General features: G+C 28.0%; 1 protein-coding gene across 2 annotated transcripts; it reads left to right on the plus strand.

Moving 5' to 3' along the window:
- The first annotated feature begins 7,355 nt into the window (after nucleotides 1-7,355).
- LOC130674335 (uncharacterized) lies at nucleotides 7,356-15,992 on the plus strand. 2 transcript variants are annotated; one of them, XM_057479638.1, is made up of 5 exons: nucleotides 7,356-7,718; nucleotides 11,023-11,385; nucleotides 11,565-11,632; nucleotides 14,923-15,154; nucleotides 15,687-15,992. In XM_057479638.1, the coding sequence occupies exons 1-5, from the start codon at nucleotides 7,544-7,546 to the stop codon at nucleotides 15,956-15,958; spliced, it is 1,110 nt and encodes a 369-aa protein (XP_057335621.1). In that variant the 5' UTR covers nucleotides 7,356-7,543; the 3' UTR covers nucleotides 15,959-15,992. The 2 variants fall into 2 exon arrangements, with proteins under 2 accessions (XP_057335621.1, XP_057335620.1); XM_057479637.1 differs by having other exon boundaries at nucleotides 7,357-7,718; nucleotides 11,565-11,650.
- The last annotated feature ends 2,892 nt before the right edge of the window (nucleotides 15,993-18,884 follow it).

Below are 18,884 nucleotides of genomic sequence, written 5' to 3' on the forward strand. Positions count from 1 at the left end.
ATTTATAATATATGTGATTATATACATGTGATATTGTATCAAAAATTATATGTCCGCTTTATATATTAATTTATAACGTAAAATATATGTTTCATCTTATAAATTAATTTATAATTTCAATATTATTATAATCCATATAATTTATGATATATGTAATTGTATACATATTAGACTGGGCCAAAAAAATTGACTATTTTTTTTTTTCATAGCTATATCGAAAATATTATTCAGAATGACAAAAAAAAATTTTCATGAAAGTTTGAGCCCTTAATATAAATTTTAAGAGGTCTATCATCGCTATTTTTAATTTTAATTCATTATTTGATGTTTTACGTCGGAATTGCTAAAATATTGGAGTAAAAAAAATTAATTTCCACTTATTCTTATGTAAAATTAAATTCCCTACAAAAAAGGTCTGATTGAAAATTTTCGTCAGACAAGCCGTTTCCGATTAATTAAGCTTAATAAATTGATATATTTTTTCGATTTAACATTTTTACTTTTGAATTTTGTAACTGACGAATCAAAAAATATCTAAAAAAGATCAGGACAGATTTTTGAAGGAAATTTAATGCTCTACAAAAAAGGTCTCTTAACATTTTTTGCTAAATTCACTCCTTCGAAAGTTATTCACGTTATTGAAATCGTTTTGACTCAAATTCAACCCTGAATAACTTTCGAAGGAGTGAATTTAACAAAAAATGTTAAGAGACCTTTTTTGTAGAGCATTAAATTTCCTTCAAAAATCTGTCCTGATCTTTTTTAGATATTTTTTGATTCGTCAGTTACAAAATTCAAAAGTAAAAATGTTAAATCGAAAAAATATATCAATTTATTAAGCTTAATTAATCGGAAACGGCTTGTCTGACAAAAATTTTCAATCAGACCTTTTTTGTAGGAAATTTAATTTTACATAAGAATAAGTGGAAATTAATTTTTTTTACTCCAATATTTTAGCAATTCCGACGTAAAACATCAAATAATGAATTAAAATTAAAAATAGCGATGATAGACCTCTTAAAATTAATATTAAGGGCTCAAACTTTCATGAAATTTTTTTTTTGTCATTCTGAATAATATTTTCGATATAGCTATGAAAAAAAAAAATAATCAATTTTTTTAGCCCAGTCTAATACAAATGATATTACATCTCAAATTATATTCTCATTTTGTATATAAACTTATAATTTCAATATTATAATAATTTCGATATTATTATACATAAATAATGTAAAAAATACACTCATACCAAAAATTAAAGGAACAAAAAAATTTTAGAAATTTTTTAGTGATTTTTGCAAGACTGTAACTTCATGAAAAATAATCGTATCGAGATTTAAAAAAAGCATTTTATAGCTTGAAATCTCTAGTTTTATATTTGTGCAAATATATATAACATATATTTATATAAGTATATATTTACATACATTTATACAAATATATGTGAACATATATTTATATAATTATATATTTACATGTATAAATATTATATGTCAGTCATATAATTAAATCATATATCTTATCATATAACTTAAAGTATAGTATAAAATATTATAAGCAATATTTATAAGTTAGCATATAAAAAAAATATATTACCGATATATATGTTGCAAATTATAAAATCATATAATATTTCGGCAAAATTTTGTGTATGGCTCCATATATGACTTCTTATAATTCCATATAATTTATCATATATTTTGAATTATACTGAAGCTCATATATTGCTTTTTCATACGGGTTAACTAGAGTTAATTATTATTATTATTCTAAATAGTTATATTTATAATCCAGATGGTAACAGTTCTCATCCGAAATTATAATAGTTACAAGGTTAAAAAATACTAGATGTTAATAATGATCAAATTTTATTTATTACTCAGTACTTGAATGATTCTTATTTTGATGAGCAAACTCAATCATTCAAAGATATTGACAGAAGCTCTCTCGCTTGGAAATTTTTATTTTACGCTGATCTAGACAACTGTACAGTAACTTATTTCAACATGTTGAACAATAAAATGTACATTACTAAATTATGGATTTAAATAGAAAATATTTGTTTACAATTTGAAAGTAAAATTAAAATAGGGCTAGTACACCAATGAAGAGTTTATAATATAAATAATTTTAACACTTGGATTTTAACTTTTAAAAAATTGTCATTTTCTTGTAAAAATTTTATAAATAGAACTTAAGTATGTTTGTCATCATATTTGCATTCGAAAATTTACAATTTTGCAGCAGTACACGGAAAGAAAATTATGGCAGCGGTTCCCATAATTTTGCGAAATTTTTTCCTATACCATCATAGGAATTACGACCATAAATTATGGGAGCGGTTCCTATAATTTAGAGGAACCATTCCCATAAATTATAGGAACCATTCCCATAATATTATGGGAATGGTTCCTATAATAGTATGGGAACTATTCCCATAATATTATGGGAATGATTCCCATAATGCAATTGGAATGGTTCGTATACCATTATGGGAATCATTCCCATAATATTATGGGAATAGTTCCCATACTATTATAGGAACCATTCCTATAATATTATGGGAATGGTTCCCATATTATCATAAAAAAATTAATTTAAAGAAGTGGGGTAATCACTTCTACAATACACAGAAATATTATTAAACATAAAAACAAAAATCCAAACATTGAAAAAAAAATCGTATTTAGCAAAAAACATTAAAATTTTTAACAAGAATTTTTTGTCAGCACAAAGCTTTCAAGAAAATTCAAATTTCGGGAAATTTCTACACTATTGTGCAAAAAAAAAATTTTATGATATTATAGGTATGGTTCCCATAACATTATGGGAATTGTTCCCATAATATTATAGGAATAGTTCCTATACCAATATGGAAACCATTCCCATAATAGTATGGGAATGATTCCCATATCATTTTGGGAACCATTCCCATAATGCATAGCAAAACTTCCCATAATTTTCTTTCCGTGTACTTGAAAATTATTGAATTTTCGATCAATTTTTTCATTGCAATCAATAATATTAATTACCATTCTCGATAGTAACTGTTATCACCCTGATGGTAATTGTTACCATCCTGATGGTAATTGTTACCATCCTGGTGGTAATTGTTACCATCCTGATGGTAATTGTTACCATCCTGATGGTAATTGTTACCATCCTGATGGTAATTGTTACCATCCTGATGGTAACTGTTACGAAATATATTGCAGAAGTTATCATCCAATAATTATTAATTCTATTAAAAAAAATTATAACACTAACTATTTTTGCATTGAAAAACGTTCCAATCATTCTAGATGATTAGAATTAACAATTTAGCATAATAAACACAATTACTTAATTTTCTGAGTCTACTGTGCCCAGAAAAAATTTATAAATGGTATTTATAAAAAAACTTGTTTCCATCATGTTAAACTGTCGTAAGTTTTTACATCGGACTTCACAGATAATCATTTAGTTTTAATCATAATCAATCCATAAATTATGCTTATAAGTTTTATCTACGGTTGCTATATAAAAATCCTATAATATCATCTGAGTCCTTTATAAAATCTCACAGAACCCCATATAATTATTATATTACTTTTCTATGATTATTACTCCTATTATTGAACACTAGATAAATCGCGCATGATGGATAAAGGAAACTCGAAAAATCTTACATTATCATATTTATCTCTTACAAGATTTTACAAGACTGACATTTGATTCTAGTACACCCTGATAGCCAAGTTGCCCGCAACTTGTCGACAATCTACTGCCGCAACCTGTCGCCAAGTTGGCCGCAAAAGTCAGCATTTCCATAAGTTGACGGCAACTTTCCGAACAACTTGTCGACAACTTTCAGCTCGTGTAACTGTTGCCGACAACTTGGCTACAAGTTGCTCAGAAACTTGGTGACAGGTTGCGGCAGTAGATTGTCGCCAAGCTGCTGAGCAACTTGTAGCCAAGTTGTCGGCAACAGTTGCACAAGCTGAAAGTTGTCGACAACTTGTCGTCAAGTTGGTCGCTACTCAGGTACTCCAACTTTCTGATCAGAAATTCTGGCTATCAGGGACACGGAAAAAAATTTTCTTTAAAAATTACCGTTAAATTCACTGTAATCGTGGGACATAATGCGGCGCTTTTATTTATTACCATTTTTTAAGTAAAAATTATGAAAAAATTTATTTATTTTGTGGTAAACTTCATAAAATTTACCGAAAACCGAATAAAATTTATAATAGACTATGGTAAAATTTGTTGAAAAAAAGTTAAAAATTATCTCACTTACCGACAAATGATGAGGTCGTGTCATTTGTCCCGCGATTACAGTGAATTTAACGGCAATTTTCAAAGAAAATTTCTTTTCGTGTAAGATTTTACACGAATTTTTAGAATCCTGGCTCAAGTATACAAGATTTCAATACTTAACTTACAAAACTCTTACATCATCGCATGTATGTATCATAATAATGTACAAAATTTTATTAGATTTTCTATAAACACTTACATACAGTGGCTACTCTCTGAGATAGTACTGAGTACTTTCTGTAAAAAAATATCCACTACTCCCGCATGAAAAAACTTTATATGTGAAAACATATATGATAGAATATATGAATATTATAATGTGATATATTGTACAATATATAAAATAATATTTATATTTTTGCCGTATTAATATATGATAATATATTGAAAAAAAATATATTGCTAGAATATATTATCAATATATTTATCAATATATGACTTTTTATGTATGTTTTACATATATATTTTAATATATCTTTTTTATATTGATATATTATATTGAAAGTAGTATATTAATTAATATATAGTATTTTTTATATATGTTTTCCAATATATTGCAAAATATATGGTTTCCAATATATTGTAAAATAAATGGCACTTTTTTTACTTTTCTTAGGTTATTGCCAGTAAATATAAGGTCAATAAAAAGAAGGAGAAAAAATAATAAATTTGACTTTTTTTTGTGGAATTGTGTAGAAATTGAAAAAGTATATTGAAAAAATAAAATTTTCAATATATTGCGAAAAATATAAGTTTTAATATACTGGAAAAATATAATTCCAATATACCGCGAACCATATATTTAATCATATAAATTCTTTCATATATAATCAATTATATAGAGACCATATACCACTAATTATATGAGTCAAAATATATGGATATATAAATCAAGTTTATTATATTATACTTATAAATTATATATATACTATCCATATATGATAAGAATATATTGAGCATTATATGAGATAATATATATAGAAAAATACACAACATTATATACAAGTAAATATATTATGATAAATATATAATCCAATATATGTAAAAAAACATATATTTTTCAATATAGATATTTTTGCCGCTATATATTTATCACATATTCACCATATATTTTTTTACATACTTTTAACAATATATAGCTTTTCCATGCGGACTGTCCGGGATAGTACTCAGTACTATTTAGATAGTAGTAGATACAGTCTAGATAGCATACAGTACTGTCTGAAATGTTTTTTTACAGAAAGTACTCAGTACTATCCCAGAGAGTTGCCACTACTATATTATTTTTTCCGTGTACGGCATCCTCTCCCTCAAAAAAAATTATAAATTAAAAATTTTTGTTTTATAAAATTCATTTTATTTTTTTTTTTTTTATTCTACCCAAATTTAGTAATCGGTCATTTCGTCCCTAGAAAGCCATCGTGTCTCTATCGTCTGTGGATATGAACTTAGGATTAAAAAATTCCTTAAACAATAACTTTTTATTAAACTTATTACGGTTATCAAAGATAGCAAAAATTACGTGGCGTACTCATGCATATTATGACAATAACAACTTTTATAACTTTTTGAATCGTTATATCTCAGAAACGGTGGCTCGTAAGAAAAAAAATATTGATACATTTTTTATAGATAATTTTATGATCTACAATTTTTGTCTGAGGTACTTTTATGATAAAACTTACTGTTTTGCTGAAAATCGCGAAAAACTCATTTTTTTTACCTTTGACCTTGAATAAAAATTTTTCCTTACAGGGGAATGATGGGGAACTTCTAGACATTGTTTATAATTATATTTTGAACAATTTTACTGAAATTCAGCTTGTTGGGACTTTATGTAACTTCACTCTCATTTTTTGGTCTAAATTGACCGGACTAAATAAGCATAACAAAATTTATTTATATTATATTATTATATTATATTATTATATTTAGGACCCGTGTAAAAAAAATTGTTAAGAAAAGGTCAAAAAAGTGTTGACTATTCTAAACTTCAAAACGTGACACAACTACGAACTTTTTTTGAACGCTTTTTAAACTTTTAAAAATTCAAGAGAAATATCAATAAATATCCTCACATTATTAAGATATGCTGAAACGAAAAACGTTCAGAAATAGTTCAAAATCAGTTTTTCCTGAACGTATTTTGCACTGAAAAATTTTAATTTGTAGTATCATGTCAAATTATTTTTTCTGTGTATTTTCAGAAGTTTGAAAATTGTTTAAAATAAGTTTGTCATTGTGTCAAGTTTTGAAGTTTAGAATAGTCAACACTTTTTTGACCTTTTTTCAACAATTTTTTTTTACACGGGGAACTCAAATTAAAAAAAAAAATCTTTACTAATTTTCATGTAAATTAAAAACTTTAAATACCAATGATTTCCAAAAGTAATATTTACAAGTTCTACTAAAACTGTCATCTCATACAATCTAGCTTTTAAATTAAAATTCTGCTCGAACTATCAAAGATACAAAAAAAGTTATTGAAACAATTTTAAAGGAATTTTAATTATCTACAAAAAAGGTCTCTGTCGATTTTTCTATAAGTCCGAAAGTGAAGCAGTTAAAATTTTTCTAACTAAAACCCAAATTTTTCATTTCAAGACTTTCACATCCCACCTTAACTTTGATCCAAAATTCTGTCTAAACTATCAAAAATACGACAAAAAACAATGACAGCATTTTTACAGGAAATTTAATTCTCTACAAAAAAGGTCCTTATCAATTTTTCCCCAACCCAGTACTTTACAATCTATAGCTAAAAATAACAATAAGATTCCTACGGGAAAAAATCTAATCATTATGGAACAAAACAGGTTTAAAAAAATTAGCACTTATTTAAAAATATCAGAGACGAGGTCGATATCCAGTATCCCAAGCCTGCTGTCGACCTGCCTTACTCAATAATAAACCCACCGAACCCAACTCCCATCGTTCTCACTGCATGCTGCCTCTCTAGCCGAGTACCAACTAAACGCACCTGCGTGCGTACTACGTTTGCGCAGTATCCCCACACACATACATGCAAAACTCTATACTTTTAAGTCTACTCAACAGTAGAAAGTATGAGATACAAAGCCACCAATACTTAGCCTACATGAAGCCTCGTCGTCCTACACAAGTTATCAAGTTACTCAGTAGGTCTTTGTCCGCAAACATCAATACCGCCATTTTGTACAGATCAGTTTATTTTTATTAGTAATAAATATTATTAATATAAAATTAGTACAAAATATTATTTAAAATGAGTAAAGGCTACGCGTTAATTTATTGGATCGATTCTCAAAATGTTGAAACGGTTAAATGTTCAGCTATACCTCAAAGATGTAGAAAAGATGGCGCCGTTATATCATTGAAATGGAAAAATGCCGTCACTGGGATCAATGAAAGAAAAACAGCCAAGATTTTGAAAATCTCTAGTAAGTTGATTTATTTTTTTTTTTATTTGAAATTTTGAATGTCGCAAAACGATAAATTAAAAAAAATTTTTTTAAATTGCACTTATGGTTTTTAAAATTTTCAACGTGTGCACAGTTTTAGTCTTTTTTTTTTTTTGTAATTAATTTGTTAAAAAAAAATCCAAAAATTGTTAATTGTCTACTAACTTCCGGATCATATGTCGCTCGTCACATGGTGGAGGTTTATTTTTTTTTTCTTTGGTTATGTTTTGAAAATGAGGTATAAAGTTATCCCAGAGCCAGAGAGTAAGTCGTCGTCGTCAATTGTCGGATATTTTCGGATTGTAATGTAAATGTAGCGAAGTGAGATTAGACTCGTTCTCTAAGAGTGAGGGGGAGGGGAGGGGGCAAACCACTGCTTCATCTCGGGAAGGATTTTAGTATTTGTGGTTAATTTTTAGGTAGACTATTTTAATGAAAATTTTGTCTGATGGTTTTTAATGACTTTTTTATTTAAGATTTCAATTGGAAGTTATTTTAATATTAGTAAAAAATTATTTTATTAAAACTTAATTTTTAAATGAAATTTCTAGGTTAGGTATCGTAGATATGGCAAAAATGATTGAAATGAAATTTGTAGGAAATTAAATTCTCTATAAAGAAGATCTCATTGACATTTTCAATAGATTTGATAGTTTTGCCGTAATTTTCTATTCAAATCTAAAAACTATGAACTATATAGAAGAATTATGACAGTTTTTGATTTACAAATTAAGATTCAAGGTTAAGTATCGCGGATATGATTAAAATGATAAGAATCAATTTTGTAGGGAATTAGATTTTGTATAAAAAACGTCTGATCATTTTTTTGGTAAATTGATAGTGTTGCTATAATATTTGTTTGAAGTATTAAACTTAAGAGAATTATACAAAAAAAACCAAATATGGAAATATTTTTTATTTTTAAATTTAAATTCTAGGTTAAGTATCCCGGATACGATAAAAATGATTATAGACAATATTGTAGAAAATTAAGTTCTCTATGAAAATGGTCTCATTGACTTTTTCAATAGATTTATTGGTTCTGTCATAATTTTCTGTTTGAACATTAAATTTATCAACTATAGAAAATAAGAATGAAACAGTTTTTGATTTGAAATTGAAATTCTAGACTAAGTATCACAGACATGATAAAAATCATCATGAACAATTTTGTAGAAAATTTAATTTCCTACAAAAAATATTTATTGACTTTTTTAATTAATTTGATACTTTCGCCATAAATTTGATTCTAAATAAGAAATTGGTGGGTAATATGTTTACTAGGGTGTGCTATTTTAGGGCAACTTTTTTTTTTTCAACGCACTAACAGCTTCTATACTTGCAGGAAGATGAAATAAGATGCCTGTTAAAATTAGAGCCCTTAATATTATCAGGTGTCTTATCGCGATTTTCTATTTCCCATTTAAATAACATGGGAAAAAATAAATCCTAAGTTTGGAATTTTATACCTCGGCAACGGTTCATTGTAAAGATAAGTTCAGAATGGATTTTTGTAAGGAATCAAACGATTTACAAAAAAAGTGTCTTATCATTTTTCGATAAATCGATTTTCTCAAAAGTTATTGGAGCTTGAAGTTAAATTTATAATAAATTTTGGGATTTTTTTACTATTTTGACGAAACTATCAGACTTATCACAAAATGTCATCAAAACTTTTTTGTAGGTAATTTTATTGTCTACAAACTATTTCTTATAAAGTTTTTTCAATTTTCGCATAACTTCCTAGTTATTTGCATTTTGATGTCCAGCTCTTGCAATCGATCAGAACACTATTTTTTTCAGAGCCCGGCGTTAAAATGGAAATAACTAGGAAGTGATGCGAAAATTGAAAAAACTTTATCAGAAATACTTTGTAGAGAATAAAATTACCTACAAAAAAGTTTCAATGACATTTTGTGATAAGTCTGATAGTTTCGCCGAAATAGGAAAAAAATCCTGAAATTTACTATAAATTTGACTTCAAGCTCCAATAACTTTTGAATAGATCGATTTATCGAAAAATAATAAGACACTTTTTTTGTAGATCGTTTAATTCCCTATAAAAATCCATTCTGAACTTATCTGTACAATGAGCCATTGCTAAGGTATAAAATTCCAAACTTAAAATTTATTTTTTCTCATGTTATTTAAATGCACTGATAGAAAATTTATATTGACTCAAGAAATATTTTCTTGAGCCAAGAATTTATTTCTGAAGAAAACCAGTTGTCTTGCTTCAAGAAATTCTTGTCTTGATTTAGATTTTCTTGGCTCTATAGATTTTGTATCTTCGATGGATAACTCTCGTGTCTTGACCCGAAACTATATTATCTTCAATCGATACTATCGAATTTTTCAAGCAAGACCACTTGTCTTCAACTAAAAATGTCGTATTATTATTTTAAGAACTTTACATTTTTTGTTCAAGTAATAATTCCTTGATGAAAGATGTTTTTAAAGTAATGAAAAAAAAATTTTTTTTTAAAATAAATTTCTACTTTAACATATCTGAAGTAAATGAATTTAGTCCCAAAAAATCACTTTAAAACTTTTTATTTTTAAAATAAAAAAAAAAGTTTTTTTTCAAGCTGAGTAAATTGATATCTTGATTTAAAAATCGCGCCATTCTCGAAACGAGTCGGTAATGTCTTAAACCTAGATTTTGCCTATCTTAATCCAAGAGCAAGAAATTCTTGAGCGAAATATGTCAGAATTTTGTTTCAAAACAAAAAAGGCTTCATCGAAAAATCAAATTCTCAAACAAAGAATTTTTTTTCTCTATCTGAGAATTTCAATTTTTTGGTTCAAGGACTTATTTCTTGAATTAAAACAATTGAAAATTTTGAAACAAGAACCACATTTTGAAGAAAAAATTTTTCTTGAATCAAGATAGTTTTTCTATCAGTGTGGGAAATAGAAAATTACTATGAGACACCTGTTAATATTAAGGGCTTTAATTTTAACAGGCATCTTATTTTATCTTCCTGCAAGTATAGAAGCTGTTAGTGCATTGAAAAAAAAGTTGCCCTAAAATGAAACACCCTAATGTTTACATTGAGTTTTAGATACAAAATTTTTTTCATTTCGGTTTTTCTAAATTTTAAATAGAATAATTTAATTTAAAAAAATGCATACGTCCTAATGTCTTTACAACGGCATCTATTATTAAAATTCGCCTTTATAAAATCTTCAACGCTATAAAATTAAGGATTTTAATATAAATTCCCATTGACAAGAATCTGCATATGAAAAATTAATTATTTTTATTAAAATAAATTTACAGTTGATAAAAATGAGTTAAATAAATTAACAGTCGACACGTCAACGGGAATAGTACTTGAGAAAAAAAAATCAATTCAGCCGAACTTGATTTCTCCTAGATCAGATTTATTGTACGGAACTAAAAATGCAACAAAAATAAAAATAAGAAAACAAAAAAAACAAGACAATAACAAAGGACCAAAAGCTAAACATAATTTTAATGCTGCGGTTTTTACTGCACTCAGCGACAACGATAGTTCGTCTTCGGAATCTAGTAGCAATGATGAAGATAATGACAATAATGATGAACATGACGATCGTAATGAAAACGATCCAATGGCTGCTGAAGATTTAAATCAACAAGTTACAGATTTATTGCAATCTGGTGAGTCAGAAAAATAATTCATGTAATTCCCGTTTGTTAATTCGACTTCATTTTAAGTTATGAAGATTTTTTTTTTTTTGCACACCTTGAACCTGAAAGAGATTATCCTTAAGATTCCGAAACATTTCTCCAAGCAAGAAAAATTCAATTACTGATAAAATGTTTAATTACTTTTTTAGCAACAGTCGAGAACGTTAATTTCCTCAAAAAATTAGTCGGACTAATGGAAAAAGTTTGTGACAAATCTGTAAGCGTCAAACGAGAAGTAAATTTAATATACATTTTTTTTCTGATAGCTTGGGTAAATGTGGATGTTGCGGTTTAAAATACTTGATATTATTTAATATGTTTTAAATTGTTTAATTTATTACGAATATCAAAAGCAAACAAAATTAAGAATTATTGCAAGTACACTGTAAAAAATAACCAGGGTAAGTCCAAGCGGTGTAGATGTTAAAATTTGCGGTGTTAAATTTCAACACCGAAAGTGGTGTGGAAATAACGCCGCCACCGGTGTAAAATTCTTTACCAGTGTTAAATAAAATTTCCCCACTGATAGAAAAACTATCTTGATTCAAGAAAAATTTTTTCTACAAAATGTGGTTCTTGTTTCAAAATTTTCAATTGTTTTAATTCAAGAAATAAGTCCTTGAACCAAAAAATTGAAATTCTCAGATAGAGAAAAAAAATTCTTTGTTTGAGAATTTGATTTTTCGATGAAGCCTTTTTTGTTTTGAAACAAAATTCTGACATATTTCGCTCAAGAATTTCTTGCTCTTGGATTAAGATAGGCAAAATGTAGGTTTAAGACATTACCGACTCGTTTCGAGAATGGCGCGATTTTTAAATCAAGATATCAATTTACTCAGCTTGAAAAAAAACTTTTTTTTTTATTTTAAAAATAAAAAGTTTTAAAGTGATTTTTTGGGACTAAATTCATTTACTTCAGATATGTTAAAGTAGAAATTTATTTTAAAAAAAAATTTATTTTTCATTACTTTAAAAACATCTTTCATCAAGGAATTATTACTTGAACCAAAAATTTAAAGTTGTTAAAATAATAATACGACATTTTTAGTTGAAGACAAGTGGTCTTGCTTGAAAAATTCGATAGTATCGATTGAAGATAATATAGTTTCGGGTCAAGACACGAGAGTTATCCATCGAAGATACAAAATCTATAGAGCCAAGAAAATCTAAATCAAGACAAGAATTTCTTGAAGCAAGACAACTGGTTTTCTTCAGAAATAAATTCTTGGCTCAAGAAAATATTTCTTGAGTCAATATAAATTTTCTATCAGTGCCTGTGTGAAAATATTTTACTTAGGGAATATTTTTACTTATTCGATCACTACAGTTAAACAGTGTGCGTGTATTGAGTAAGTGTGTGTGTGTACGCGTGTGTGTACATGTGTGTGCGTGCGTGTGTGCGTACGATTTTTTTCGTGTCTACATGTGCGCATATGTGTGTGAATGTGTGCGTGCGTGCGCTCGTTTGTTTGAGTGTGTGTGTGTGTGTTTGCTCGTGTGTGCGCTCATGAGTTTAAATGTGTGTGTGTGTTCACGTGTGCGCTCGCGTGTGTGTGAAAATATTTTTTGCGTTTTATAAGCTTTCCAAAGTTAATACTCTGAGCGGACGCAGTTTACCCCGCTTTTAAACCGGTTTAACACCGGTATTTTAACACCGCCGAATTACGCCTCCTACACCGGTGTAATTTCATTCTAACACCGCGTGGAGTTAATATGAGTCGATTTTTAACACTGCTCTTTTTACAGAGTAATTGCATTATTTAACTTAAAATATGACCGCGGAGATTTTAACATTTACCCAAATTATTTATTGTAAGAATTAATTAGATGAGTTTGGTGAATAGTGGGGGTGTGCGAATAATTCGAATTTAGAAATTACTTGTATCCAATTCATTGGTAATATTCGTCCGAAATTTAAATCGAACACTTTGGAATATTCGTCAATTTTGGAATTATTCGAAAAATTTATAATTTGCGAACTGTATATCAGTTTTCAAACTATTTGTTAATGATAGTGTAAAATTTTTTATAATTTATTACAGAGATAATAATTTTATGTTTGACAATCGAATCCCAATTGAATAATTCGATAATTTACGACTAATTCGAAAACTAACGGACAATTCGTAAGCTTTCGAGTACTTAAAACTATTCAAATCATTTGCAACCTTCGTTAGTTTTCAAGTTATTTGTTAATTTTCGAGTTATTCGAATTCGTAAATTTTCGGTGTACTTGTGGATTTTTGAATGATTTGGAAAATCTAAACTATTCAAAAATTATAGCCATAAATTTTTATGTGATTCGTAACAATCATATTAATTTTATGTTTAAAATTCGAATTCAAATTGAGTTATGCAAATGAAATTTTTCGATTTATTTGAAATATTCGTTGGTTTTCGAATTTTCCGAAGTATTCAAAATTTTTAATTACCTACTAGTTTTCAAATTATTCGTTAGTTTTCGAGTTATTTGAAAAAATCGAATTTGTGGATTTTCAAGTGATCGTTATTTTCGAATTATTCAAAAAATCGAAATTATTCATTAATTATAGTCATAAATTTTTTCTATAATTCGTCACAATGATAATAATTTCATGTTTGAAATTTGGATCCAAATTAAGTAACGCGTAAGGTAGTGATACATTTAAAAACTGCACGGAGAAATTATTCCCGTTCGAAATACAATAGTGTCATAGTGAAGCCGGGCCATGTTGGCCACCAGACGGAAATTGAAATGAAACAGAAAAATTACTATAACGTTGTAAAGTTTTTAATGGTTACAGTAGTTTGTAATATAATCGTACATTTTACTATGGCCATAGTAATTTTCGAATGTTTTTATTTCAGTTTCCGTTAGGTGGCCAAAATGTTCCGGCTTTATTATGATACCATAACATTTCAAATGAGAATAATTTCCCCACTTGGTGTATAATTTGAAAACCAACGAGTATTGTAATTTCTCATAATAATATAAATTTCAAAAAGTTTCGAATCATTTTAATTTTTCGAATGATTCCAAATATTCGTCAGTTTTCAAATTATCTGCCAGTTTCTATAGTTTTCGTTAATTTTCGAGTTACTCGAAAAATTTCAATTATTTGTAAATTATAGTGATCAATTTTCTATAATTCATGACAAATATAATGACTTTATGTTCAAAATTCAAATTCCAATTGAATAATGTAAAAGTTTACGAATAATTCGATAACTTTCAAATCATTAGTATTTTTCTAATGAGTCGGAGATTCAAATTATTAGATTCGAATACTATTCGCATACTTCCAGTAAATATTTAAGATGAATTACTGCATTTTTTTATTTAATTAATATCTTACTTATGAAATTCTATTATCTGTAAAATTTTTATATTTTCGTAAAAATTTATTTGATGAATCAATAGATACTTTAAAATAATTTGATCGTTCAGTCTAGGAAAATTTTCACCAAACTCATTCGGCGATAGTTTTTCTAATGCTTAAAAATAAAATTAAAATTATTTTCAATTAGGAACATAGTGTGCAAGATCAACATAAAGCTGACATACATCTAAGTTTAGGTCCATATTTACCGCCAATGACAATAAATGCGATATTCCACCGGAATCAAGATTTAAAAGACTGGAGAAAATTATCTACTGACATCCTCGTTGAAATTTACGGCAAAGAATTAGCATTTCTATCTGCAAAAGGGCGCAGAGGTGCACGGGGTATTGATCCCAACGTCTATCGTGCTATTTACGGTAATTGTTTCATTGTTACCTCACTATTTTATTATCTCAATTAATACAATTTATTTGACATTCAAAGATTGATATTTTTATTAGAAATTGTCTTAGCAAAATACCAACAAATTTTTTTTCAGTACCAAAACTCTAATTTTTATAAATTATTATTAAAACAATTTGAAAAAATTTTTACAACGTAATTTGAGAAACAATTCAGAAAAATTTTTAATTTTTTTTTTGGCATTGGAACGAAACAAAAGTTTTTTAAAATAATTATTTTCCTTCATGAAAAATTTGAAAATTTTCAAATTTTTCTGGGTAGTTTTTTTTTTTTTGATTGAACCCAATAATTTTTATTTTTTCTAAAATTGATAACAGAGTTGTAAATTACAAGCTCTGAGCTTGAGAAAAAAATTTATTTTCTCATTATTACGATAAATATAACAGAAGTAATGATGTATTGACATTGATTGTCAATGCAGGTTAAAATTTCATTTAACGATAAAAGTAATACTTTTTATCGATTTAAAATATTTTGGTTTATTAGATTTAGTTAATATGAGGACAGAATGGATAATACCATCAAAGGATTTTGTGAGGCACGTAAATAAAGTTTGTTCAAATCGTAAAAAATATATAAGAAAATCAATCGCCGAAGTTGGTGTTGCTTCAACGAGTCAAGATGGGAATATTAGTGAAGAAGATCCAATCGCTACTTTAGAACAAGGAGATTTTGATCATCATGAAGAAATACAGTATCCTCATAGTAACTTTTGCACAATTAAGATCGACGAGACCTATTCTCAGGCTCAAATGTAATTTCAATTAAATAAACAACATAAAAGAAAAGAATGAATTACCCTCATGTATTTTATAAAATTACTTTACTCCCTAGTCCCTTTACGTGCACGCGTCTCAAGGCATCTCTCTAAAAAAGTTCTAGAACGTCTTAGGGCAATTCGTCCGTACGTCAGTTGGGGATTTTTTTTTTCATTGTGCCTAATAATTGTCGTCCTATGATTTTTTTAGGCTGGTCTAGGGTCAAATGATAGCAAATACTGACAGGAAAATAATTGATTTGGTCCTAGAACCTTTACAGGCTTCCCTATAGACAAAAACCATGTGGAAATCAAGCGTAGATTCCTATGTGGATTCGTCCATGGCGTTTTCAGATGGATTCCCACATGGTTTTCTATAAAAACTAAGCATCGATTTCTTTATAGATTCTTACGTGGTTTTCCATGGGAACTTACATCAAGCCAAAATCCATATGGGAAACTAATATGAATCCCTTTGTGGATTATGACAATAATTTCCCATGGAAATCCACATCGAGCAAATTTTGATAGGGGAAAGTAGATTAGATTCTCATGGAAATGCCTACATGGCGTTGACGAATGGATCCCATATGACAGTTTTCTAAAAGAATCAAGCATCAATTTCTAAACATATTCTTACGTACTTTCCCATGGGAATCCACGTCGTTCCAAAACCATATGGAAATCGATTACGGATTTCTATGTGAATTTTTATTATGATTTACAAATAGAAGTCCACACTGAACAAAAATCCGTACGGAAAGTTATTTTAATTCCTATGGGAATTAAAATAACTCTCTGACAAGAGCTCGATTTTCGGAATTCGGGATGAAAATAATAAATTCCCGAATTCAGCGAAAATCGCCGATTTTCATAGCGGAACGTTAGAATTTTAAGGTGATCCAATTTGCCCACCCTTCTCGTTCAGCTCGCTCTTTTTCTATATATGATTTAAGTAACAAGGTATATTAAAATAAATATATGACAGTGTATTTTGAGCTGCAGATTCTAGAACCACCGCATATTTCAACTTTCTGACATCTGAAATATTGTACACGGAAAGAAAATTATGGGAAGTTTTCCTATGCATTATGGGAATGGTTCCCATAATGGTATAAGAATAATACCTATACTACTACAGGAATGGTTCCCATATATTATGGGAACCATCCCCATAATAGTGTGAGAATAGTTCCCATACTATTATGGGAATCATTCTCATACTATTATGGGAATGGTTCCCATATTGGTATAGGAACTATTCCTATAATATTATGGGAACTATTCCCATAACGTTATGAGAACCATCCCTATAATATCATAAAATTTTTTTTTTGCACAATAGTGTAGAAATTTTCCAAAATTTGAATTTTCTTGAATGTTTTGTGCTGACTAAAAATTCTTGTTAAAAATTTTAATGTTTTTTTGCCAAATACGATTTTTTTTTCAATGTTTGAATTTTTGTTTTTATGTTTAATAATATTTCTGTGTATTGTAGAAGTGATTACCACACTTCTTTAAATTAGTTTTGTCATGATAATATGGGAACCATTCCCATAATATTATGGGAATGGTTCCTATAATATTATAGAAAGTATTCCTATAAATTATAGGAACCATTCCTATAATTATAGGAACCATTCCTATAGTGTTATGGGTATCATTCCCATAATTATAGGAACTATTCCTATAATTATGGGAAACATTCCTATAATTATAGGAACCGCTCCCATAATTTATGGTCGTAATTCCTATGATTGTATAGGAAAAAATTTCACAAAATTATGGGAACCGCTGCCATAATTTTCTTTCCGTGTAGACATGTAAAATTTTGAAACACTCGCAACTACGATAACAAAAAAACCTAAAATTTATTTCTTATCATGTAAACTCTGAAATAATTTATTTTTATGTTATTGGTTTTAATACGCAGCTATTAAAAAAATCTATTGTAGGTCTATTTTTTATCAATTTTTAATCACCAGTTTTTAAGTATACCTTGAAGCACAGTAATATTTCTATGCGGGAAGTCATTAGACGATGTGACATTGAACTAATTGAACCTCAAATCACTGAAGCAATCAACTAGTAATCAATATTTCTCTTCTGACTACAGTGCGTGATTTTTGTAGCAGTGGTTTTAGTGTGGAAATAATTAATTCTTCAAAGCTTGATTGGCTTTATTTTACCAGCAATACTGTATAAAATTAGTGTACAATGTTAATAAAACATTTATTCTACACTTTGCATATATATTTAGCTGCATTGACAGTATGGATGATTCGTGCACAGGAAAAAAATAGCAGTGAGAATAATCAATGCGCCAAAAACAATGAACAAGTAAAATTCTTTAAGTAATCATTTATGAATGAGATATAGTAGGAAAGAAAAAGGCACTTTTGAATACTTTTATCTTATTTCATTATTACTTTTAATGTGATAAACATATAATATCTTTTACGCCTTAATCGATGCATTGGTCATTTAGCTTTCATAATGCACTTTAGTTAATTGAAAAAAAGTGCTTCATCGAAACTACATTGTTAATTTAAAAAAAGAGAATTTTGTTCAAAGGTGCCCCTCAGAGGGCATCTCTAAATTATCCTGCTATATTTTCCATGATTACCTGCATGGGAATTTCAGAATTCAGTGTCAGCAGCCAGTAAGAAACTACCTGGGTCGAAAAATTTGATCTGATTTTAGTCTAACTAGACTGTATTTGGACTACTCGGTCTGTTATTGAACTTCTATAAAAATTTTAATCTGTTTTTGATCTACCCGGACCGAAAAATTTTTGACCCTGGTAGTTAATTTCAAGTCGATGATGCGGAGAACTTTAAGAGAACGAGAAATCTGTAATTTGCAGTCACTTATTAGTCAATAAATAAGACAAAAAAATTATTTTCACTCATTTTTAGTAATTTTAT

The sequence above is a fragment of the Microplitis mediator genome, chromosome 9, assembly GCF_029852145.1.
Source record: "Microplitis mediator isolate UGA2020A chromosome 9, iyMicMedi2.1, whole genome shotgun sequence".
In the NCBI taxonomy this organism is placed as follows: Eukaryota; Metazoa; Arthropoda; class Insecta; order Hymenoptera; family Braconidae; genus Microplitis; species Microplitis mediator.